The sequence below is a fragment of the Pygocentrus nattereri genome, chromosome 17 (assembly GCF_015220715.1).
Source record: "Pygocentrus nattereri isolate fPygNat1 chromosome 17, fPygNat1.pri, whole genome shotgun sequence".
NCBI lineage: Eukaryota > Metazoa > Chordata > Actinopteri > Characiformes > Serrasalmidae > Pygocentrus > Pygocentrus nattereri.
In genome coordinates, this window is record NC_051227.1 from 32,425,372 (window position 1) to 32,452,378 (window position 27,007).

General features: G+C 39.0%; 1 protein-coding gene across 2 annotated transcripts in view; it reads right to left on the bottom strand.

Annotated features, from left to right (window-relative positions):
- Positions 1-2,405: 2,405 nt before the first annotated feature.
- Positions 2,406-27,007, bottom strand: part of gosr1 (golgi SNAP receptor complex member 1) — a 30,209-nt gene continuing 5,607 nt past the window's right edge. For both annotated transcript variants that reach the window (XM_017694876.2, XM_017694877.2), the window contains exons 6-9: positions 25,442-25,516; positions 12,916-12,945; positions 7,126-7,208; positions 2,406-5,621 (exon numbers count right to left, since the gene is read on the bottom strand). In XM_017694876.2, the coding sequence (XP_017550365.1) occupies positions 5,497-5,621; positions 7,126-7,208; positions 12,916-12,945; positions 25,442-25,516 (313 nt within the window). In that variant the 3' untranslated portion in view covers positions 2,406-5,496. The remainder of the gene's footprint in view (positions 5,622-7,125; positions 7,209-12,915; positions 12,946-25,441; positions 25,517-27,007) is intronic.

The window sequence follows — 27,007 nt, forward strand, 5'->3', positions numbered from 1 at the left end:
CAATCAAAATTTGAAATTCCTTTTGGAAATCATGGACTCGTGTCCTCCATCTAGCTTATCAATGCACAGCTCAAAAGCCAGCCTTCATGATGTATGGAAGAGCATTAGCGTACAAGGAGTGAGTGACTTGCACATCTGTGAAGGCATCATTAATGCTGAACAATACATACAGGATCTGGAGCGACATGCGCTGCCATCCAGACAACATCCTTTCAGGGAAGGCCTTGATTGTTTCAGCAAGCCAATGTTAAATCACATTCTGCAGGTATTACAAGAGCATGGGTCTGTGGTAAAAGAGTTAATGTGCTAAACTAGTGCACCTGCAGTCCAGACCTGTCACACACTAAAACATCTGGTGCATTATGAAACAAAAAATACAACAAAGGAGACTGAAATTCTGAAACTTTCAGAACTACAGCAACTGGTCTCCACAGTTGCCAAATGTTTGCAGTGTGCTGTTAAAAGAGGTGAAACAACACAGTGGTCAACCTGTTCCTGTCCCAACTTTGTTGAAACTTGCTGCTGGTAACAAATTCAAATATATTTTTCAATATTTTAAACATTTTTTAGTTTTAACATTTGATATGTTGTCTTTGTACTATTTCCAGTTAAATATAAGGCATAAATGATCTGCACATCATTTCACTGCATTGTTTTTATTTACATTTTGCAGAGCTCCCAATTTATTGGTAATGGGGTATGTAACAACAAGTCATGTCCATATACTGTATTGTTTTTTGTGCATTTTGACTTACTCATTGGTCAAAAGATTGAAATTTGGCAGAGATCCAAATCCTTTTCACAAATAAAATCTATGATAAAAATTCCAAAAAAAGTGAAATGCCAGTAAAAACAGAAAGAAGTGATTGGTAAATTCTGATTGACCTGTATTACATTGAAAACAGTACAAAAACATTTGATATTTTTTTTATGCACGTTCATTCCAAACATGATGCCTACAACACATTTCAAAAAAGCTGGGGTAGGAGTATGTTCACCTCCTTATTACATCTTTTTGGAACACTTAATAAATATTAGGTTTTGAAAGTGAAATTTCTTGCCATTCTTCAGCTGCACAATCATATGTGATGTTTTCAATAGGAGACAGGCAGGCCAGTCAGACACTCTGATTACACAGTCATGCTGTTGTCACATGTGCAGGAAGTGGCTTATTATTGTCATGTTGAAATAAGCATTGACGTCCATGAAAAGAAAAAAAAGTGTCTATAAAGCAGCACATATTACTCCAAAATGCATGCATGTTCCAGTGCTCACAGATGCGCAAGTTACCAATGCCATGGGCATTACTACACTGTGACAGACCCTGGCACTACTTCACACTGATAACAATCTGGATGGTCCTTATTCGGCCCAGAGAACTACATTATTATTTTTTTTTACATAAACAATCTAAAGCTTGACTCGTCAGACCACAACAGACCTTTCTGCTGTGCATTAGGGATCAAGGAAGTCAACCACATTTCTGGGCATTATTGACAGATGCCTTCCATTGTATAGTGCAGTCATCCACAACTTGCATTTGTGGAAATGGCAACAGTGTAGACAACAGTTTGGCAAAGCATTCCCAAAACAAGCCTCCCCGCCACTCCCCCCCCCCCCCTCATCCCCCACCTCCGAAACCTTTGATCATGTTATGTACAGTAGAGGGCGAAGCACCTAGAACAAACTGCAAACACTTGTTGAGGAACATTGTTCTTAACCAGCTGGACTATTTACTGATGCATTTTTTGGGAAAATGGAGAGCCTTGGCCCATCCATATAAGTAAAGTACGAGGCCTTTCCCGGATACTTTGTTTTTACCCAAGCATGATTACATCACCTCTTCAAAACTATTATATTTGCAATGTTACAGCGGTTACGACATTGCACAGAAATGTATTCTAAATCAGTTTCAGATGCAAACTAAATGTCGCCTGATTGTCTTCATTGCTAACAATGATCATTTCCACATGTTAATCTTTTGTCGTCCACTGTTACAAGACTAAGAAAGCACTTGCAAAAATGAAACCCACTTCACCTGTGAAGAAACATGTTTCTCATTTCACATATATATTCATTTTGATTGACCTATAAAATTAAATGCTGTATCTCTGGGTTAATGCAAGAAAAAAGCTTGCAATACAGAGTGAAAGATCCAAGACTACTTTTTGTCATCAAATGTGCATATGTGCACAAACACAGCCATTTTTTATAGTCCTGTTGTGGTCGTGAATAATGCATGGCTCAGGAAATGACACAGGATCTAGTGGCTGATTTTGCACCTCACTTGCAGGCTCTTGCCTTTCTACTTGCTAAAGAATGGCACTCTGCCAAGCCACAGGCCACTAAAAGCTCTGCAACACAGGAAAAGAATTACATTATCTTCTGACAATTACAACCTCAGGTTTGAATACATTCTGAATTTTATTAATAATCACAAAGCATCACATTGAAATACTTTTACTTTGATATAGCAATGGGGGGCTGTTTACGTCAACATTTAGACTGTTAAATGGAGTCTTTGGCTTCATGAATACAGGCTAAAGCATATGTGCAACTTGGGGAGCAAAGTAATACAGCATTTATTGCATTTATGCCCAAACAATTTACCATCAAACCACATTGAACTCTACTAGAGCCATGTTTCTGTCAGTGAGGATAAGGAAAAGCTCTTTAGAATTTGGTCCACATCTGCTGTACATTAGTGTAGTTAGACCTGTGCAGAGTGTAGCTCCTTCTGCACAACATCCTTATTAGATGTTTCCTGCTGATAGTCTCTCCATGATCCCACATCACAGTGCAAGGACTAATAAAACTTGCTGGTACACAAGCTTTCTCTTGCTTCAGTAAACACACAAAAGGCTCTGAAATTTTCAAAAGGTGCCAGAAGAGCTGGGTCTCTTTTCCCAACTCAGATTCCATATATAGAGGAGAATAAAATAAAGCAACAAGAGAAGTTACAAATGAGTGTGATAAAATGCAAATAAACTGTGTGAAAGATGGTGAAAAACGTGCACAGTTGACAGTAGGAACTGTATTTTATCAGTCCATGGTTGTGACAAGACTGTAAGGTGGTCTGATCGACTACAGGCAGAATGGGGTTCTCAAACTGCAAGAATGAAGGAAAACTGTCTCAAAGGATGAGGACTACCATGTCATTTCAGTTTTCAGAAATGGCTCAAAGGGTGCCATTAGGGCCAGTGACATGCCGGAGTATCTTCACAGCCATAAATACAGTAAATATGGGTCAATATGTGCTAGATTTTGAATAAATTATACCGATAACTGACAGGTCACCAAAAAAAAAAATCCCTAACTGATGAAGAATTGGCTCTTCAAAAATATAAGAAATTAGACATACAGCAATTATTGATCGAAGCCACCAACAATCTTGCAATTGAGCAATTTTCCAGTACTTTTTAATGCTGAGATTTGTGTAAGGACAGCTACAGTCAAGTAAGAGGATTGGAAATCGGGTTAAAACTAGCCAGCTGTAATCTCTTGAACTCTTTAGACTGTGTAATCAGATAGCCCCACAGAGGCATGAAACACAAAGTACAATTCTAACAGTGTGTATATATACAGTGTTTACACAGAAAGAAGGAATGAAGTGGATTCCAGAGAAGTCACCACAACTCCAAGGAATCTCTTTCAGCAGAGAACAAAGTCACATCAGCTGAAGAGAGAGAAAACAAACTCTGTCACAGTGTGGGGTCTATTCAAAGCTCTCCTCATGTAGCAATACCCAAGATACCTAAAAGATTTCTATTGGTTTTCAGTGTTTGATAACTATATTGAGCAGAAAGAGAGACTGCTGTGACCTTTAGATAAAGAACCAAAAGGGAGAAACAGTGGCTAAAGAGGCCAAAAAAACAAAAAAAAAAATGCATAAAGGAGCTGGCAAGCTCTTCATTGTTGGAGGATTGATGCTTTCCTTGCAACTCATTGTATTAAGCACTGCACAAAGTACTCATTCAGTTGTACGCCAGTGCACAACCTCAAGCAATACACTGCTTCATCCTAACATCAGTACAGGCCACTTTGCATGAACTGGGACAGACACATCAAAAATAGATGATGCAAATGAGCAGAACTCAGCAGGCCTATTTGGGGAACAGGCATCATTCGTCAAGCTACATGGACCAAAGAGAAAGGTGGACACCATCACTGACAAAGATAAATGTCTGCCTGCTTCAGGGCTTGCAGCACTTCAGAACCCAGGATTCTTAGTTTTCTCCATGTAGAGTGGCAAAGTATCAATGTGGGGAGCTGGGTTACCATTTTAAGCAGTTGATATTGAGAATAGTTTCAATAGGGCTAATTGATCAAACCAGATTCGATCTTAATGATAATTCCAGAGAATTTCTAAAGAGCAAAACTGAAAGCCTTCAAAATGAAGGAGATACAATGACATCTGCTCTCAGTTAATTGTTTTGATGGAGAAAGAAATCTGGCAGGCATCCAGACTTAGAGACACAGCAAAAGCAATACTGAGAGAAATGTCACTTGAGCTACAAAGATGAGATTTAAAGGAACCATGGGAACCATAGGAACCATTTTTAGAGGTTTTAGGAATTTATTTTACCCTTTTACTGAGACTCTCCAGGCTTCTATGGCTTAGGTTTTAGAGTACAAACCTTTACATGCATCTATTCTTTTCATTTCTCATATCAAGCAAAGACTGGCTGCCTTTCTCACGCTCCAGTTCCTCTAGCAGTGTGGATGTTCAGTCAGCCAGTGGAGACTCGTGAACTGTGGCTAACTATGTTTTGAGATCTTACTGGGCAATGTACAATGTTTTTTTTTCTCAGGTCGTTTAGAATCTTCACAGAAGATGCAGCAATTTTTCTGCCACTTCTTCACTTTCAACAAGAGCATACAGGAGGAATACAGGGGTTTAGGCTGTTAAAAATCCTCATGTGAAAAGTCATTGTTACATTTAGAGAAGTTTAAAGATGTCTGAAAATAACAACTTCAAAAGTTAAGCGCCTAGTGTGACACGTTTTAAATATCCTGTATATGAATAATTTATTAAATCACAATGTACATAACATGATGAACATCCCCTTCACAAAAGGACCATCACATTAAAATCCTCCAAACCCCAGTAATCAACAGTAAACAGCACAATTTCATGGTGCTGTGCTAAAGAGAGACTTTTTTATAAAAGCCAGTGTTACAAGTTGCTCTTTAAAACCAAACCATTCTAGTCTTATTAGTTATTTGGTCTCCATTCCCTTATCCTCGTGAGAACAGCATGTCTGTAATAATAATTAGCTTCTCCGGAACACAAAAATGCTGCAAGAGCTACATCCATCCCATTGCTAAATACAAGTAAGGTAGTCCATGCTGGCCACAATCAATCCTGTTATCTGATTAGGCCAAGTGGGAGTCTGCTTAGTAGCCCCCAGGGTCCCATCACTGAGCTTTATTCTCCAAGGCCCAGCCACTGCTCGCAGCATACCCCAAAAAGCAATCGGTCAGATCCTCTGTCAATCAGTGAAATGCATAAAGCAGCAGAAGGATGGTGCAGACGCCGATAACGCCGCCTAGAATTAAGGAATCTCTCCGCTTTCTCAGGTTGATTCGCTGGATGAGGCTGTTGATGGCCGGGAACCGATCTGTAAGAGGAAGTTAAGAAACCAAAGAATCTACCAAGCATTTCCCTTTTTCCAACTACGTTATAACTTTAGCTGCAATCAGCTGGAAACAGTTATTTTCAAAGAAACATTTCTAAGGTTTCACTCAATAAAAAAAGGTATTTGAATCCAAGTATTTTCAAACAATTCAGAAGACCAGCTTCAGAGTGCAAAATGCAAATCGGTCCTAACATGCTTTGACTCATCACCCTGTTTTATGTAGATGTCAGATAATTCCACAGGTGTTCCTCACAATTAATATATTCCCGATGACCCGAGGCAAGCAAAACATGAAATTGGGAAAGAAGTGTTAAATATCACTTGCCCAGTCAGATAAGTTCACAGTAATGAGATTTCCACTTTTGTTGGAAAAATCATTAATTGAACAATGTAATTCATATTGTCTTCATTCGCTTTCATCAGCATGCAGAAAAATCGTCTAATCCAGTTGTATGTCAAATTAAATCTAGCCAGGTGCACTGCTTGTTAAAAATCGTCTACAGACCGAGACGTGACTCAAAATGCTGGCAAAGCGAGAGTATCTGATGCAGTGAGTGAAAAATGTTATTTATTTCCTAATGGAAATAAATTCAGTAATACTACCACTAATAATAAGAAGAAGCTTTTTAAAGAATAAACTAAATCGCCATAACTAAATTTGGTATATTTGTATGTGGTTTTTCACATTGGAATGCAAAAAATTGAAGATGGTCAAAAGTCTATTTTGGACAGTGAACTTTCAGTATAACTGCCTGAAGTTGGTTAAAATTAATATTATTAATATTAACTATATTAAGTGTATTCATATTCATTTAAACCCTGTTTAGCCTGTGTTGCACCAGAATACCATAAATAGCAGATAAAAGCTCATGCCTCTCCCCATATGAATAAAGAAATAAATGAAACAGATTACTGAGCTGTAGTTAATCCAGTGGTCAGCATTATTTGTGCTAACATATTAACTCTGGTCAAATGTTGCATCTGTCATGGTTGCTGTGTTTATCTCACACATGACCCCTTTTCTCTTTCTTTTGAGGCTTTTTACTTCAACACTCTAACGAATTGCTTGTGCTGCCCTGTACTGCATTCTCATTAGCTGCCTTACTAAAACCACATGAGAAATCTTCCGCTTGGTTACAGAACAGCGAGACCAATCTCTGCATTTAGAGGCTGCAGTACCTAGTGAGATCATTATGTTTTAAAATCCAATAAAACTCATCATTAAAAAGTGCTTACTTCAAATTTCAGTGGTCTCAGCATTTACATCTCTGATGAGAACTCCTCAATGAAAACATTTACAAGCCAATCTAAAACACTTTGATTAAGAGTCTTCCTGAGAGAATTAGCTTGTGATCGGTGTCCTTAAACTGTATGAATAAAGAGATGAACAGGGAACTGAGTGATGCATTTTCCTGGCTTTATCTCTCGCTTTCTTTTTTATATATACACATACATACATACAAACACAGACACCCAGAAAGGATACTGGCCAGAGTGTTGACCCTGCTCTGTATGGACTTCAACATGCCACGTTGGGAGGTCATGTTCTCCTTGGTGGCCATGGCAATGCTGGAAAAGAAATAGAGTGTGGTTTAAAAGTAGTCTTACATCATAGCTGCAATGGTCTCAAGTCAAAGGCTTAGAAAACGCTGCTGTTTGCTAAAGGGACCACATGTCTCTCTCCGACAGAGTTTGAGCCAGACAGGATAAGAAGCTGCATTACTCCAAACCCCAGAGACTCTGCCCTACCCACCCACAGCTCTCAGCAAAGAGCCCAGAGAAGAATCACCCAGCATTACAAGTTCATTTCCTCCAACACTGTAGATAGCAGGTACCTCACATTATAGACAAAAGAGGATTTCATGCAACAGTCTTTGCTCGCTCAAGCATAATGCATTTTTCTTATGGAGGGGCTTCAAAGACTTCAGAGTCCCTGTTTTCTCTTCAAACACATGACCCTATTATGCACACAGAGATGTTTCTAAAACTGTTGGGCAGATTCAGAGCCAGCACTTATTTGTCTTCTTCAGCTGAGTCTTGCTTTCTTGTTGCTGGTGGAGAGGATTAAATTGCAGCATGACACTATAGCTCACTCAGGCTCAGCAGCTTTGGGAACGTAACCGATAGCCTTGCACCTAAAGCTGCTGTAGGCCCAGAGCCCACTGCTGTCCAGGCTGTAGCTACTCAGCAAGCAGCATGGACAGAAAAAAAAAACATCACCACCAAATATTTTCAAACGAAAGCTGAGTGAACTCTTTTTAAAATTTGGGCATGAATTTCTTTGCCAAGCTTGAAAGACATTTGTCTTTCTGTGGGTTTGAACTGGCCTAAGATTAAGGTCAGGTAGGTTTGCATTTTTCCATTACATAGGTCTTTCAATGATTATAAACTTGACCAAGATTAAGGTTATTTCCATTACACTGACATCATAAAATCTGGTACACAAACATCCTGGAACATTTTAACCCCTCATCCCATCCAGTCAGAGTCAGAGCAAGCAAGTGTATTTTTTAATAAAAACACTACATTTTGTGCATACATGCCTATCAAGCACATGTTCAAGCAAGTTATGGGTTCTTTGTATATCAAGCCCACATAAACTGCATAATATGAACAAAATACTACTACTGATTATATTGCTACATACTGGGTTTGTAATATACCTTGTAATATATGAAAACATACTTTTCAACCAATAATGTGACATGGCCAGTGTTATTTTGACCATAAAGGGATTACATAACTATCTTGATTTGGAGTATACAATTACAATCAGAGATCAGAATTGGCCAATCTTTGCTCCTAACAAGCAACTGGCCAATTTGTTCTTTCAATATTGGCTGATCTCTGTTGCAATTTTAAGATATAAATATTGTGAGGCAGGTACACTATATTGCCAAAATTCACTCATCTGTGTTCACAAGCATATCAACTTCAGTGACATCCCATTCTTAATCCATAGGGTTTAATATGATATCGGTCCACCCTTTGCAGCTATAACAACTTCAACTCTTCTGGGAAGGCTTTCCACAAGGTTAAGGAGTGTATTTATGGGAATTTTTTTTACCATTCTTCCAGAAGCACTGATGTTGGACGAGAAGGCCTGGCTCACAGTCTCCACTCTAATTCATCTCAAAGGTGTTCTATCAGGTTGAGGTCAGGATTCATGTGCAGGCCAGTCAAGTTCTTCCACACCAAACTCTCTCATTCATGTCTTTATGGACCTTGCTTTGTGCACTGGTGCGCAGTCATGTTGAAACAGGAAGGGGCCATCCCCAGACTGTTCCCACAAAGTTGGGAGCATGAAATTCTCTTGGTCTGCTGAAGCACTAAGAGTTCCTTTCACTGGAACTAAGGGGCTGAACTCAACTCCTGAAAAACAACCCCACACCATAATCCCTCTTCCACCAGACTTTACACCTGGTACAATGCAGTCAGCCAATTACCGTTTACCTGACAACCGCCAAACCCAGAGTCATCCATCGGATTGCCAGAATCCAGTGGCGGTGCTTTACACCACTGCATTAGATGCTTTGCATTGCGCTTGGTGATATAAGGCTTGGATGCAGTTGCTTGGCCTTGGATACTCATTCCACGAAGTTCTCTACGCACTGTTTTTGAGCTAATCTGAAGGCCACATTAAGTTTGGAGGTCTGCAGTGATTGACTCTGCAGAAAGTTGGCAACCTCTGTGCACTGTGCGCCTGAGCATCCGCTGCCCCCGCGCTGTCATTTTTCATAACCTACTACTTCATGGCCAAGTTGCTGTCGTTCCCAATCGCTTCCACTTTGTTTAATACCACTGACAGTTGACTGTGGAATATGTAGCAGCGAGGAAATTTCACTACTGGACTTGTTACACAGGTGGCATCCTATCACGGTACCATGCTGGAATTCACCGAGCTCCTGAGAGCGACCCATTCTTTCTCAAATGTTTGTAGAAGCAGTCTGCAGGCCTAGGTGCTTGGTTTTATACACTTGTGGCCATGGAAGTGATTGGAACAACTGAATACAATGATTTGGATGGTGAGTGAATACTTTTGGAAATATAGTGCAAGTACATCTGCACTGTATCAAAACGTTACTGCTACAACTATACCAAAACATTGTACCATAATTATGCATGACTCATTGCTAAATAGCCAGTCACCTCTTACTTTTGATGTAGCATTTGATTTCATGTTATTTAAAACAGGCCAATGATTTTAGTTTGAGAGTTTAAAATGCCAGTTTGACCAAGAAAGACCAAATAATTTTTTTATGTTGAACAAGGCATGTGTTTCATGTGCTCGCTTAGCCTAACATGTAAGCTTTGAGTATTCATGAAATTGGCTAATAAAGCCTGCCAAAACAAATCTGCCAACCTGGCTACAAATAAATCTCAATCATATTAAACATAAAAAATTATGACCAGTGCACCTCTGATCTTGATAAACCAAAACACCCAAAGAAACTCATCTGGAGCTGTGACTGATCAAAATACAGCACACAAAAACAAGCAATACTGTGATTCCAAAAGGCCTCATTTGCATATTCTGCAATATCTGTATTGCAAAAGAAAATATTTCAGTAGTGATTAACAAAGCATGCATTGGGCAGCCTTAACATAGTATATTGTGCTCACTTTATGTAACATCGGTCTATGATACATAAAGCTGACTCCTTTACATTTAATACAGCACAAAAGTGATATAAAGATAATACTACTAAGTCTACAATAGACAAGAATGAGGTAAAATGCATCACGCCCCACTGATGCAAACAAATGATACAACAAATAAGACATGACAGTTCCCTCTAGGGGCCAGGAAGCCGCTGGCGCTTTCTCCCCAGGTGATTCCAGTCATAAACAACCTGACCTTTGTCTCAGTACAGTTTAGCAGAGGCTCCTCCAGACACCAGAGACATTTATCACCTCTGAGATCTCCACTGCCAGCCCCCTCCCGGAGAGCTGGTACAACAGTGAGGTGCACGAGAATCTCTCCATTTCAGATCTACTCTCCCAGTCTCTTAATATCTGTTTATATAAACAGATGAAGTAAAGTACAAAGTAACTTCACTGCTCTCCTCAAAGAAATGTGGTTGTCTAAACCATTTTTAATCAAGTTTTTAACCAGTGTTAATTGAACCCACAAAAGTCAGGGGTTAATCCTTTAATTTTGTTATATTATTCAAATACAATTACATAGTTCCCAGGGTTGTCAAAAGATTAAAATCAATTAAAAATCTATTAAAATTGTAAATGCACTATATAGTTAATAGGATTGCCTAGTTAATAGCAATTCATATCTTTTAAAATCAGTGCTTTTTTGTTATAGCTATAGGAACAGACAAAATAAGCCTATGGGAACAAATCTGTTACTTTCAACAATTCAATATCATTAATTTTCATCATGTGAACAAGAAAATCATATGATTTCCAAAAATGAAAAGTTCCAATTTTTATAACTGATGTCCAGTGAGAGTAACAGTGGATGCATGCTCCAGTTAATAAGTGTAGGTATGACATACATCACATATACAGTCAATTTTAGTCTCTTGGTCTCATTCATACAGCTCCTGGATTCTTTTCACTGTGGAGGTTCTATAGGGGAATTGGAGCTTTCCACTTTGTTGTTGCTTTTGTTAGTTTGACAGTATAACCCATGTTATTAATGTGTTAACTTTGACAGCATTAATAAATACATATTCAATGAAATGAGTGAGTCACATACTTAGCTAAACCTATATTTGATTTACATTCTTTATTGACAATGCCTCTGAACTTTCAACTTATTTCTGATCATTGATGTCAACTTTCTCTATTGGCAAAACCAAAGGATTAAATTACATCATCAAATTCAAATTATAATAAAATATTCTTCTACTTATGAACACAAATATTGTATGGATTAAAATCTGCACTTCTGACTTGGTTATCAAGGCTTGTTTCAATAAGCTATGGATATGAAATAATTCTTAATTATATTACACCCAGCTTCTCTTCCTGACAGCACGAACAGCAAAAGCACAAATATACACTTGTTAATATGTACATGTTAACACCAGTTCTTTTCCTGTAAATGTTCTTCATATGTAAGTAAATAAATATGTAATATAAATATGAACAAGCTCAGCCACCAACACAGCAAATGCTGCTATAATAAGGACACTGCTCTGGGTTTTCACGAACACGGTAATGAATTATTGCTCAAGGGTATTCTATGAATTGGATATGTTTACTGGATTATTTCCTAATGCCTAACTGGCGATGGACAGAATCCTGTTTAGGAGACTGTTCTGGGCATCATTAAATTGCTATCATGAGCACCCACACTTCACAGAGACCACAGCCATGATGAAATGGTAAACAATTGAGTCTCAACCTCATTTTGGTGGATCTGGGCTAGTGGAGAAAGTGCAATGATCTCAGCTGATATTGTGCAATTTTCTGCTTGAATAAGGCCGAGGGTGTTTAGACGAAGAGCTGAGCGAATCAAGAAGCTGCCTTAATTAAGCACCTGTGCCAGCTGGCTCATGTGAGCTTCCCCATGACAAGGGTGACTGCCACAGTGGAGCTGAGGAGGGGAGGACAAGGCAGCTGGGCTCACAAATGAGCACAGTCACACCATGGGCGAAGCACCTATATGTTCACCTCCAGCCCAGTAGTCCGCCCAGTAGTCCGCCCAGTAGTCCGCCCAGTAGTCCGCCCAGTAGTCCGCCCAGTAGTCCGCCCAGTAGCCCTTTAGGAATAACCTCAACTCAAGGGAAAGTCTGTCTCCCAGGGCTTCAATCACACACTCTGGAGTGTTGTTATTTACTTAGCCATGGCTGAATCTCTCGGAAAGAGGCACAGCGTTCTTTCATGCCACATTTAAAGTCAGATGTGTCCACTGATATGTTTATATACTGGGGACATGGGATACAGACTTGTACAAAGTGGATTCCGAGGGTGTTTCGCTCAAAACCAATAAATGTCTGCCAAGAAAGCTTTTCTGCCAGCTTCACTTCAGAGACATGATCCGCTTTCAACCCAATCTTGAGCGATAATCTAATGGTATCAGAATATACAAGTAATGGGTCAGTGGCTTGATGTTAACCATTGACTGAGGGCTCTTCAAATGGGTCCAAATAACACTACTGGTTTAGCAGTAATATGAGTGTTAGATAAGACACCACACTGCAGTTAAAAGAACAGACATTTAGATCTAAAACAGTTAAGATGCGTATGAAGTATGAAGAGTGAATACAACATTACATTCAGTGCAATTGTAAAATATTTGTAGAATCACTCTTACCTTATTGTGTCTTCAATAAGTCGATCTGAGCTGAAACAACAAAAACAGGAGCATATTTAGAAGAGGTTAAATGTGAAAACAGGTGAACTGGATGAGTAGGTCTAAGATCGGCCCTGTGACATTTACAGTAATACTGACATGCCCTGATGTTCCAACTGCTTCAGCATTCAGATCACACAAACCTTTTCTACTCTTTCTAGAATCTTTTAAAGAGAAACAGGAATTATGGCATTAATCCAGACACTAAAAGTTATAGACAATTTTGCCAGCAAAGTGTTTGTGAAATACAAACACTTTTAAAAAAAAAAAGAACATTAAAAGGAACATAAAAGAAACGTGCAATTGCAACATTAAAGACAGGTTAAAGACATTAAAGACAGCTTTTACAAATCTTTTCCTCCAAAGAATGGAAAAGGCAGTCACTTTAATATATAACATGACTAAAAGGCGAAAAATTACATCACAAATAGACAGGGATTTACAGACTGAGCTTCTACTAACCTAAACCTGTAAGTCTACATCTTATCATCATCCCAGTGAAAAACACATGCGCACTGAGACATCTGTCTATACTAACTGTGCTTCGTCACGACATTGTCATTCTTCCTCTCTGATCTATAGGCAGGGAATGAAATTCCATGCAGGCTTGATATCACATGATTTGTCATTGTAGATGACAAAACTTTCACGGCCAGCAAGACCTGAGGGGAAAGAAAAATCTTCCCACATACTAAGACAAATGGCCTTTACTTTGCCAGAGGGCTCTGATTTTGATTACATGCACTAAAACTAGATTGCAAATTTTATCCCTGATGCCTGCATGCTCCCCATCTCTCCAAGAGCACAGTGTCAGTGTCAAAGTGCTAGCATACAGCCAGAAATGAGGAGTATAGTCAAATGGGCCCAATCACTCATTTCAGCTCCTGCGAAACAGGAATGAGGAGAGAAATCCATACACAAACACTGCAATAGAGCTCTGCGGAGATAACAGGGAATCTTCTCTATAAAAGTGACTCAAGATTGATTGGAACTTCACCTACAAGTTGTTAAAAAATAAACTGATCAAAAAACGAACACCAAGTCACGCAAGCATAAGCGTTTGATGTCACAGCTAGAAATCAGTCATGAAGTGACCCTTACAGTGTGGCTGATAAACCCCTGTTATTTTAAGGTACAGTATACAACAAACACTGTCTGGGCCTGGAATTTCTAACCAAATAAATAAATACAACAGTTTCCCCTGATGTCATGAATTAGTTCCAGTGATTTTAAAGACAATATATTCAGCCTGTTTGTAGACCAAGCAAAACATTTTTCATTCTGTTGTTCAACACTCATCCCATTGCAACCACATGATTATCAGGCATCAGGAATTTTTTCCTTTTCGAAACAATTTTTCAAAATGTAAAGACTGCATTCAGTTTAATTAACATTATACACAGGGGTCTGATTATTGGTCAGGAATTTGGTGCTCAGTGTGCCATCAATGGAATAAAACAAATCCATGCAATAAATAGAGTGTACAGAGAAGTCAGCAACCAAATCTTCAAATGATACTCTTATAAGAAAGATATCATTAACTTAAAAAAAAAAAAAAATTACTTTTTTGTTTACTACATTTATGTCTATTTGTAGTCACTGTAACATTATTTGGGGTGTTTACAGGCAAATCTCACTAACTGCCCAAATACTTTTAAACAATTTTCACTGCTGCCTAAGACTTCTGCGTAGTGCTGTACATAAAAGCTTTAAGCAGCGGTAAGCAATTGGTAGTTGGATAGCAGCTGAATCTTCCACTAAGAGGTTTCTGTTTTCAACCCCTTAACAGCAGCCATTATTTTAATTACATTACCCAGTGAAACACATGATTGCAAGTCAGAGATTTACTGAGATGCAATTTAGACAGCTTAGAACTGGCATAAGGGGGTTGGGGAACCTCAAGATGAATAAGGGGAGAAGCTTCAACTCACTGAACAGATGGCGTCCTCATTTCTTAGCTCAATTTAAGAGTGTTGAGATATGAAAGCAGTTGGCTGAGCCTGATTTAACTGAAAATATTTGGTTTTATAGTATTTTTCTAACAGCAAAATAACATTTCTATCATGCAGTACCATGATAAGTGGAGAGACCTGTTGCTGCACTGCGATGCTTTGCTGATTAAGGCTATTGTCCCCATTCTTAATGAGCTGCTTTACCACAGCAATGTGCTGTTAATAACTTGTAAAGGCCTCTGTGGAAATAACTGACTGAGCCGGTACTCAGCCCTGGCTAATTCGTGTTTGTATCTCAAGTGTTTTGCCACACCTGCATGGACAGGCACACATCTGAAAGGCATGTGAAGGGCCTGGTGCATGCTTTCTGTTTTTTTTTTTGTTTTTTTTTCCTGCACCACAGAGCCCAATAACCAAACCATGCCCTCTCAAAACATACAAAGTCATACAACACACTGTGCACAGCACATCATTCCCTTGAGGCCTGGGTTTCAAGTAGTGCTCTTTACAAACAATGTATTCAGCAGTTTACTCCCCAATTAGAATCAATAACGATAATAGGAAGACGGAGCAAGCATGTTTCTTTAACTTGCATGAAACCATGATAGTATCTATAAGGCATTTTAACACAGAGTGAAAATTCAAGCTTCAAGAGTTTGTCACATGCACATACCTCCTGGACCACAAATTGCAATATAAATACTGTATAAATACTAAGTACTCTGTAAAAGAAAGCACAAAAAACAGAGACTGCAGAGACTTGTCCTCCAGAATACAATGGAGAGAAGATCGAAAAAGATGCACCTGTATACGTTCCTTTAAATTCTGGTTGACATGACACTTTTCTAGAGACTTTGCAGGTAATGAACATATGCTTATTGTTTTTTTTCTTTCTATTATAGCAAATTTTACAAAGTTAGAGTTGTACCTACAGATCATAGTTGTACAGGAGCAATTATTTTGGCACTGAGTAAGAAGAGGTTTTAAAAAGGTCAGACAAAGATGGATTTAATTGTATAGGAACAATCTAAGCTTGTTATTAAAATATTCCATAATGGAACACATTAATTAGAAAGTAAAAATACTTCTATATAAAACCACTAAGTGGTAAAAATGCATATAAATGGCTGTGTCTATCAGGTTCTGTTTCATACCATAGCAAAGATCCATAGCAAACTTTAAAATGTGCATCATCATCATGAAAACTACCAACTAATCAGTGCTGATTTACTGAGAAGATAGACTTTAATCAAAGATTTTTAAACATCTAATAATTGTGCTTAATTGAGACAAGATTTACAAAATAAAGCACTTGCTGATACTAGGAGGCTATCCATGTTTAAAACACATCTTCACACCTGTACAGACCAGTGGACAGCTGTTAGAGTAGCAAGAGACACAAACTCTGTTAACCATCTGTCACCACTGATGCTGGCTTGTAAATCCACCCAGTGCAGGGGCATAAAGTGTGCACTGTTACATTTGCAAAAGAGCACTGCACACTGGTTCATGCTGTTTATAAAGGCAGAGAGGAGTCTGGGTTGAAAGATTTAATACCCTCTGTATTAAGGCCTCGGTTTATCTAAACACAAGAACATCTGTGACTGGTCTGAAGGCCTACAGTACAAAACATATTCAATGACTGGTTACTGGCTAAATGTGCATATATCTGTAACACTAGAATAGCAAAGGCAGATGCCACGATAATGACAATAAAGGAACAATATATGGTGCATCTCTAACATATTCAGGTACATTTACGCAGTGCTGCCTTTAGGGATACAAGAGAACATATCACAACCATCCTCAAACTGAACAGCATGGCGCATCTTCACACATGTACAGCTGCTTCATTATAAAGCACGATATAGGCAGAGCCCCACTGTCAACCTTCCCTGTGGAATTTGACAGCTGCTGTCCTTTCTCAGCTTGAGCATTGTGCTGAACCGCAGACAAAGGTTAAGAGTCACACAGGGTAAAGGCCTACAGCAGTTAGCAATAGGGAGCTGGAGCTAGGAACTGGACAGTCTGCCATTTAATGTGACCTAATCTATGTGACTGTCACTAGGCCAGTCTGCTCCTGGCCATCTGTCTGTCTGAACCCATCCCACAAGCAAAGTATGAGCCATTCAACTGAAAAACCCACACAAACTAAGATATGCTCTAGGGGGATGTTTATAAACAGACAAACATAAGTGGGGCCAAACGTCTAATCCTACTAGGATTAGACAATAAATTCAAAAGGCAATCTAATATTGGTCCAAGGTGGGGATTACCTATATTGGCTTCATCACCACCTCCTAACTAACTATGAACACAGGCTGTGTCTTGTAGATCTTGTGTTCTCTGAATACGAACAATGTAATTTGCCCAGAGAATGGGACTGATCATTACACCTTGTTGAGAAACTAGCAGCTGTACAGCAGCAGAGTGGAGTTTCATTCTAGTAGACAAAACTAAAGCAAGCACATCAGCAGTGTGGAATGATGAGCAGTAGCCAAAATGGTCAAAACGTTTAACGACAATATTTAGACAGGAGGCAATAGCACTTATAACATGGAATTCTGCAGTTTGAGCAGTGTTCGTATTCATGATCTGGTGGGTGCGACCAGTTTAATAGTTCAAGGGTAGAAACTGTTTTTAAACCTTGTGGTTGTCTCTCTTTATCAATGTTCAGATATCTCTTACCAGGCAAAAGGTAGAATATTAAGTGGCTGGGGTATGTGGGGTCTGAGGTGACACTGTCTGTCTTCTTCAGATATCTTTTACTGTAAATGTCCTGTATGGGTGGGAGGACAGAGGCAGTGATGGGCTGGGCAGTTTTCACCACCCTTTGCAACGCCTGTTGTACCTGTAGCAGTGGAGCTGCCACAGTAGACTGCGATGCAGCTGGTCAGGATGCTCGCCACAGTGGATCTGCAGAAGTTGCAGAGGACTCTCATTAGACTCCTGAGGAAGGTGTTTTGACATATGACATGCTGAATGACCAGTTAAAATCCCCAAATATAAGAACTTCAAGGAATTTAAAGCAGTTCACTCTTTAAAGCAGTTCACCCCTCAGTGCTCTGCTCATCTTCCTGAAATCAATTTGGTTTTGCTTACACTGAGGGGAAAGACTGTTGCTTGTGCACCACTCTGAAAGGAGTTTGACCTCTTCTTCTTCACTGTCGTTAGTAATGAAGTCCACTACCTTTGTATCATCAGCAAACTTGATGATGGTGTTAAAGTTGTGCTTGGTGGTGCAGCAGATTTCTGAGTTAGTCCATGTCATCCTCAAAGGCTCAAATCACTAAAACCAGTTTACTTTAGCCTAGGTTTAACCTTTAGCATAACAGACCACTAGCCCAACTGCAGTCTGTCGCTAAGCTGCATCGGACACTGGTGTGGCCTTGCAGCCTGTTGCTTCCATCAAGCCAAGAAATCCACTGCGATAGATGTAACCAATACCATACCAAACTCTAGCAGTGTCTGAGGCTTGCAGACGCAAGTGTGAGTGTACACGATGCACAAGACGTGACTTGAGAAATTCAGAGGTGCACCAACAGGTAGCACTATTTCTGCCCAGCGCAAAGAAGATCCTCTGTGCTTAAACCTATGCACCACAGGTGTATCTTTTCGATGTTGTTAGGTCTTTACCCATCTTGCACAGTAGGTTTTTAATTCATTTGTTAAATATTTTCTTCTTAATAAATGTGGCTTTGTGACACAGAACACTTTTATCAAAGCAACATTTATACAATTCTACTTTTTAAATAATCAGGATTTACAGGCTAGTTAGGTTAGACAGAGTTAGTAATAGTACTAGATATCGGCACATGCTTAAGAATCAGGTATTGGTATTTGTTTGGGAAAAAGTAGTATGTTTACCCATAGTGACCACAGACCCACTGGGTCAATGAGTCAGAACTGTTTTTTCTTTATCTTTATCGACTACAATATACAAAAGAAGAATTACTGGTTCTAAGTTTTCTCCCAAGTACAATATTATGAAAAAGTCATAAACTATTGTACATTTAATTAATTTCCCAGTTTAGTCAGTCATTAAATATTTCTTTTTTCTTGGAGAAATTTCTTAACAAGATAACCCACTTGCACTAAAAAGGAGAAAGTCAAAGTAAAATATGGGGAAAAAATGGCCAAGACTGTCACAATCAGAATCTTTTCTCAGTGCATTTGTCACTGGTTAATTACGTGGCAAGCATTTTTATTACTTACCTTTACAAAAATATTACACTATATTATATAATAATCTCAATATTTTAAGTGTGTTCACTCTACAGAAAGAGACAGGATTCTCTGAGGTCTGAGGTTCACTGAGGCAATGAAAAACCCATTCATCTGCACTGGCATTAGAGAAAACTTTTTGTGGGCTTTAATTTTAAGAACTTCTGTTATTCTTGGCTACTGTCCAAAATATGTATTTTAACAACATCTAAACATGATCTATGCAATGTCCTTGTCTTCAGTCACCATGTCTTTCCTTCTTTCTCTCTCATCTCCCTTATTCTTTCTGGACCTTGGAAAAGAGAAGAATCTTGCTAGCTCATCAGAAAAGCTGCCTATCTGTGATAGGGCAGGCCATGCAGGAAGAGATTTATGTTTCAGCTCAAGAGAACTGACAAGAAGAGGGGAGCGAGAATGCTTTTGGGTCCAGGCTGCTGAGCTCCATCTGCCGCTTTAATGCTGCACAACTCCACTGTAATTTCCTCCTGTCCTCCACATGTTTCTCCTTTACACTGTGTATCCTAATAAGCCATTCAAATGCCCATATTCAAAGGAGTTTATCAGGCTGTGATTTACTTCAACAGGATTTTCAAGCAATCTGTCATTCTGATTCTGATGACACATATCTGAGATAGATTACATTAATCTGCCCCTAAAGACTGTATGATTCCTTGGTTTTGTGCAGTGCCACAGATCTATTATTGACATTAGCAGGACATTTTTCCATTTCCTCTGCCAGCCACTGCAGTTTTACACCACCACAGGGAGCTGGTGGGAGGAAACTGTGGGCTAGATAATGGAATAAGGGGCAAACTTGGCACAGCCTGTCCATGCAGTCTTCTCTGCCACACACATGGGGCATTAATGCACAGTTTGAACAGTAAGCTACCAATCCAAGGTTGTTCGTTTTCCTCTAAAATGACTACTAAGACAGATTGATTGTTTTCGACTGCTGTGCAGCTCTGTGTCAACAGAGGAGAAAGAGATGCAATTACTTTTTCAACTGAGCCCAGTGCTGCAAGCCTGCACTTGGTACTAGCACACACAGAAATAATACCGGCTAACCAACATACCGGTCACATCTTTTTCAAACAGTACCAGAAAACACTTTACATCATTAAACTATCTAGAAGCAAGAAATATCAGTTCTTATTAATAATAATAATAATAATAATAATAATAAAAATAAAGGATCCTTTCATTTTACAATCAGTGAAAATAACTTAGTACAAGTTATCAATTGATCTACTGCTATTTAAACTTCTTCCTGTTTTTTTTTCAGGATAAATAAAGAAAATAAGTGAATTAACAGGAATGGGTGGTAAACAATAATTGAAGAAAGGAGAAGAAAGAGAAATCAAGTTGATTTGTCAAAAATAAATTCTCAAAGGAACAGTAGTTTCGGAGAAACCTGAGGAAAAATGGATACTAAATAAACCAAACATGAAGACACTGATGATGTGCTGGAGAAGGGAAAAAGTAAGCTTTGAAAAGACACAGCAAAGACTCTGAGCAACTAATCAACACTAGCATTTACTTTGAGAAACTCCCATTACCCAAGAATGTCTTCTACGTCTGAGTGGACAGGAGTCAGGCCAGTGCTCAGCATCTCTTCACCTCTACACCTCTTCAGCTGTGAGTAAAAACCAAGCCTGACTGCTCCCCTTGTGTCTGAAATCGGTACCATGATACTAAGCAATAGGAATGCAGTCAGCACTCTGGACTTAGTGCTATGCAAACAGAAACACAATCCTCGGGTGCCAGTCAGCAACTATTAAAATGCTAAAAAGAAAATGATGGATTGAAAAGGCACAAATATCAAGGAAACCCAGAAGAGCAGTGCAAGGTTCAAGAAAGTCAGAGATTCAACAGTAAGCAAAGCAGTTCAAGTTTTATAGAGGCAATTTCTATGTAACAATGTCCAATGTCACATTTCAAGTGTTTTAAAGGTTTTACAACCAAATAAGGACTCTGTTCAGTCCTGCAGGGGGACAAGAAGACTAATGTTCTGTCCAAACCCCAAACACGGATGTTCCAATAGCACATATGAGGCTGCAAACTAACAACTGACACACCTACTCCATATGGCTTTCAGATCCTATTAAGAGAGACCTTAAGAGGAAGTCCCCATATCTACAGCTTCAGTATTTATGCAAAATCCATTTTATAAGAAAGCTCTATGATGTATTATTTCTTCTGTCTGAGCACAGCAGTGAAATCCATTTTACAGCAAGCTGTAATCAGCACAAGCACAGCCATTACTGCACAAAGGGAAAATGTCTAATGGACTCTGAAGCTGTAATATATTAATTATCAGGCCTGGTTTCAGGCAGAGAAGATCCTGCCCAAGAACTTGCTCCTGTTCTTCTGTGCATTGAGCACCGTCAAGTAACATCAGACAAGGCATGGTGTTTGAGACGAATACAAGAACAAAAGTGTTCCTCTGTCTGTCTTTACTTAATAATGTAAAATTAACTGACAAGAGCAGAAGCTGACCTTTGATTAAAAATGGTTCACCTAATATCTAGTGTGGTACATTTCTCAGTGTATCATAAAGTCTCCTCCAGGCTCCTGTCTACTGCTACGTCTAAGGAAATGAGTTTGTAAATTCAAAGCTGAATTCATAACAAAACCACAGGTTGCTCAGATGCTGGGCTTCTTTAAACTGCTTCAAAGTGCAAGTCTGTCATTTTCAGTTCTGTGAAAGGATGCAAAGTCAGACCGTGATGTTCTACTCTAAGAAATACTTTCATCTTTAGGATTTTTAAAGAATGCATCTACGAGCTATGCCTGAAATACTTTACCTTTTGAAAATCTGCTCTTAGCTACTGAACATCAGATGGCTGGCATGATGCAGCACAAGAACGAATGACAACAGTAATTTAGTTGACAAACTGCGCTGAAGACAGTGGAAAAAAAACAACCATGTTTGTTTGGCCTCATCAGTCAAAATTTAAAGCCAACGCCAGAACTCAGCACAAGGACACAAGCATGCAGCACATTTAAATACATTTTAGCTCAATCTTTACAACACATCAAGTGTCTGCATTAGACAGCTGAGTCACAAAAAGAAGTTATTGTTTCTCCCTACTGAGACAGAGATGGGGCCGACTGAGGAGGCGAGCAAAATGCGAATTACAAACTCCCCTTTGATGCTCTGATGGTACTGAAGGCTGAAGAGTGAGGTTGCCAAAGCACTTTCAGGCAGCCTAAGCTCCTGTAATGAGTTTTATCAGTTCGTTTTTTTTCCCTTGGTGTCTTCCCCTATTTAATTGAGTAATCATCAGTAATGGTTTCCCATCCAGCTGGGCTCTCACCATCATTTTTCTCTCTCTTTTTCTGCTCTCCTGCTGAGTGCCCAGTGCTGTCAACAAGCAGTTAATGTCTTTAAATGGCATTCCTGATGGCATCATGTTCAATTACTGTTTACACTGGCATGGGCTCAGTTACTAATGCTAGAGGTGACTTCCTTCTCTGATAGAACTGTATTATGCACAGGAAAGAGGGCACTAAACAAGGGCTGTGATCACCGCATTACCGCAGCCATGTAGTCATGAATTTAATTTTTTATTGGAGTGAAGTTTGGTTTACTATCAGTAATCACACTTGGCATCACTTCACTACTTCATGAATAACTGTGTTATCTAAGCTAACATTAAGCTAGTCAATCAAGTTGGTCCTAAGGGAAAGCAGGTTAAATTGAGCTTTTCTGTCAGTTCAGATAGAGCAAGTTTTTTTTTTGTTTTTTTTTTTTATATATAGCACCTTACATACACTGCCGTCTTTCCAAGTGCTTCGCAAATAAGAAAATACAAAGATAACTAATGCTAACCAGCATCAGCCTCCTAGTCTGCAGCACTGTTTAGCATTTATCAATTATTAAATAGATGGTTTGACATTTATTGAATGGTACACTGAACATTGTGCACTGTGTTCACCTATTTGGTGATCAAGCAAGCAAACACATTTTTTTTCTATTTTCAAAAATCGCAGGGCAAGATGGCCAAAGCGTGTCATTCTTCTTTTGCATAACTTAAGACACTGCAGAAAGGGTCATATGACAAACCACAGGGATACACTGCTTTTCCACTGAGGTAAGAAAAAAATAATAACACCATCACAGACCTACACTAAACATTGCCATAACCAACTTCAGCACCACATTACTAAGAATACGTTTGATGACCACTTGTAATCTACTGTCCCTCTTAAGCATTAACCTGTACTGTACATCTAACTGTTTGTTACTGGGCAGAGCTAATGAGCTAACAACAGCTAAACCAGTAACACTAAGAGCTGACGGAGTCTTGTTTTGTTCAGGTTTTTTTTCCCCCTCTTCAGTTAATGTTGTGCCAGCATTTGTCAATATTTTTTATCCTAAAAAATATCCTTCTGGACCCAATCTGCGTCGTCTTGTTCATGTTATTACCAAAGCATCCTTGGCAACAGTTCAAGATACTTACGTTTCAGACTAGCACAGTATAACCTAACATAGTTGCAAATACGAGCAAAAACCTAAAATTGATGCTTCAAGAAGAAAAGTTAATCTATATATTTTTTTCTGTTTTCCTGCGATGAATCTTCTTATGTGAATAGTGAATTAATTATTAGAATCCTGGCACCTTAAACTGTACCTAGCACCTTAAACCAAATATAGTATTCCATATCCCAATAAATGGCATCCACTGCAACTGTTAGGTCCTGGAGATCATATAAGTGAACAGAAATAAGAGAATTTACTGACAGATGCTGCTATATTATGGAATAAATGTATTGTTTAAAATGATAATCCGTATCATGGTCTATCAGTATCACCATATGGGTGGTATATCGCCCAGAAGTACTAGAGTGCTGTGCCATCTCCTGCTTTCTCCCTACAGCAATGCTGGTTTGTAAGATGCCTGCATAAAAGGGAGGGAGGGTACACTGCCGCTTTCTGCTGAGAAACAAAGCAGGCAAGTAGCCAGAACTCCCTCTCTACACTGCAGGCAGAGAGGCGCCCACTGAAATGGTCCTTCCAGCCAGGCCACAGTTTCCCCTATTGTGCAAATTAGCTCCAAGTGGTGTGCAAGCCCTGAGGAACTCGTCTTTAATTAATGGAAATAAGACCTCCTGCCTGACTCTACACCGCTTCCTTTGATTGTAACCAAGAAACAAGGCTTCAGAAAATTCACAAAACATTTCTTTGTTCGCAGAAATCGATTCCAGCAACAACATGAAGTGAAAGCTGAAGCCTAACTTCACCCATCTGTCCCAAAAACTGCTAAACAAAAAACAAAAAAACAACATGTGCCTTTGTATCTACAACTCACTTTTATCTAAGGCAGTAATGAATTATCCTGGATTCTTAAACTACATTATATTGCCAAAAGTATTCAGTCACTCATCCTTCTTCTTCTTCTTCTTCTTCCGGCTGCTCCCTTTAAGGGTCGCCACAGCGGATCATCTGCTTCCATCTTGCCCTATCCATTGCCTCCTCTACTTTCACACCAACCATCTCCATGTCCACCTTCACTACATCCATAAACCTTCTCTGAGGTCTACCTCTTCTCCTTCTACCCGGCAGCTCCATCTCCAACATTCTTTGACCAATATATCCACTATTCCTCCTCAACACATGTCCAAACCATCTCAACCTGGCCTCTCTGGCTTTATCTCCAAACTGCTCCACCTTCAATGTCCCTCTGATCTGCTCATTTCTAATCTTCCTTCACATTCTATAATCTACATTCAGTCACTCATCCAAATCATTGAATTCAGGTGTTCCGATCACTTCCATGGCCACAGGTGTATAAAACCAAGCACCTAGGCATGCAGACTGCTTCTACAAACATTTATGAAAGAATGGGTCACTCTCAGGAGCTCAGTGAATTCCAGCATGCTTCCGTGATAGGACGCCCTTAATAATAATAATAATAATAATAATAATAATAATAATAATAATATCCACCCTCTGAGCAAGAAAATAAAAATAAAAGGGATTTCATTCAATAAATATCCTTTTTATAACATTTTACAATTATATATTTAAACTGTCTTTATCATTAGGAATTGTATAATAAATTAATTATGAACACTGGCTGGAAATCACATTTTATGGGTTGTCTTGTTTTCTAAAAAGCATCCAAATGTAAACATCATCCAAACTACTAGAGAAGATGCCATCTTCTTCAGTTAAACAGGTTTACAAGCAAGGCAATACTTTTTGCAGATTTTTTGCAAATACAATCCCCTGAACGGTACATGCCTGGGTAGAACATCTCTGTGCACAACTCCAGGATTTTAAAAAATAAATAGAAGAAAGGGCTTACTTTCTTAGGTGCTCATGCTCCTTAAGAAAAAGCTCTGTTCGTCTGTTGTTCACCCCTGAGCCACTCTTGTATGACCTGAAAAATAATAACAATAAAAAATCTCATCATTCAATTAATATGTACAAATGCTTACACACTCATATTCTATGTAAGTGTCCCATGGAGCACATTAATCTTTTATCCCTTTACAAGTTACGAATAATCTTTCACCTACTGAATCAATTAAAGTTACTCCTAATGCATGAATCATAATAGGAAAAAACGTTTCAAAGCGGCATAAATAAGTCTTTAAATTACAACACCAGCGAATAATTACTTATCTAATAAAAAGTCTAGAAAATAAAGTGATTAAAATCAGTAACTGACCACTTCTACTTATCTATATCCTTTTATGGTTACACAACACTGAAAAGGAAGTGACACTTGGAAACATTACTCTTAAGTTCAAAAGAAAGGGAATTAAGATTTTCTTATAGTGTATACCAAAACCTATACATTAGAGCCTGAGCTGGTAAAGATGAGCTGGGGTAGCAATGGAGCTTCCACTTTCTGAACAATGCACACAGCCAGCTCTACCACAGAAAACATTTAGTGTGAATAATGAATGAGAGCAGTACATGGAAGAGCAGCCCTTCTCAAGAAGTTAATCAGGGAAGAGGGGGCAAAAATCTACCCATATCCTCCTATAGTGTTCTAGATCTTTGTTACAGTGAGCCAGAGCCTACATTCTAAGCTTTAGTCCCAAAAGATAATAAGAACAAATAATAATTATCCACCATTCTAAGAGAAAGAGGCACGTGACGGGCAGAGTCAGCGAAGTAAGGCTGACTGAATGAATAAACAGTCATAAAGCATCCCCAATCCTGCTGTCTTTGTGCAAGTATGCTACAGCATGACTGATATTGGTGAATGGTTGCAACGCTGGTCGGTATGGAAACACATCCACACACAGCTGTCAGTCTATTCCAACCAAGGTAGCAGAAAACTAAGTTAACTTAATCATTCCAACATGGACCACACATCACACACATACTCTGGCTTTCTGCCTGCTGGCATTTCCAAAGGATTTTGGTGCTACATGGCAATCAAAAGGGGAGCCAGGTAAAATGAGGAGCACAGGCAAAGAGGCAGGTGAAGCTTCCATGTAATCACTGCTGTCCTCGTGCTGAAACCAGATACTTTGCAGTCACACACAAGGAAAATGGCTGAGTGAGAGATACAGGTAATAACAGCTACACTGTCTGGTCCACAGCTATAAGCATATACAGAAGAGACTGTGCTGACACCTGGTGGTCAATATAGGTAACAACATGAAACCTTTCACATTTAGAATACTCATCTCTCAACCTTCGCTTCACAGCTAACATAGCAATTATGTGATTAAAGTAACCAGATACTGGGGACATTTTGTACATGCACTTTTACATTGTGTACCAATACACCATCACAGGTCCTCTACAAAAATGAATTAAAGTCAATTAAAAACCTTCCCCTGTACAAAAAATGACACACTGAATCATTTGATCACTTGCTCATTTATCTTAAAAAGGGTGATCAGCTGATTTT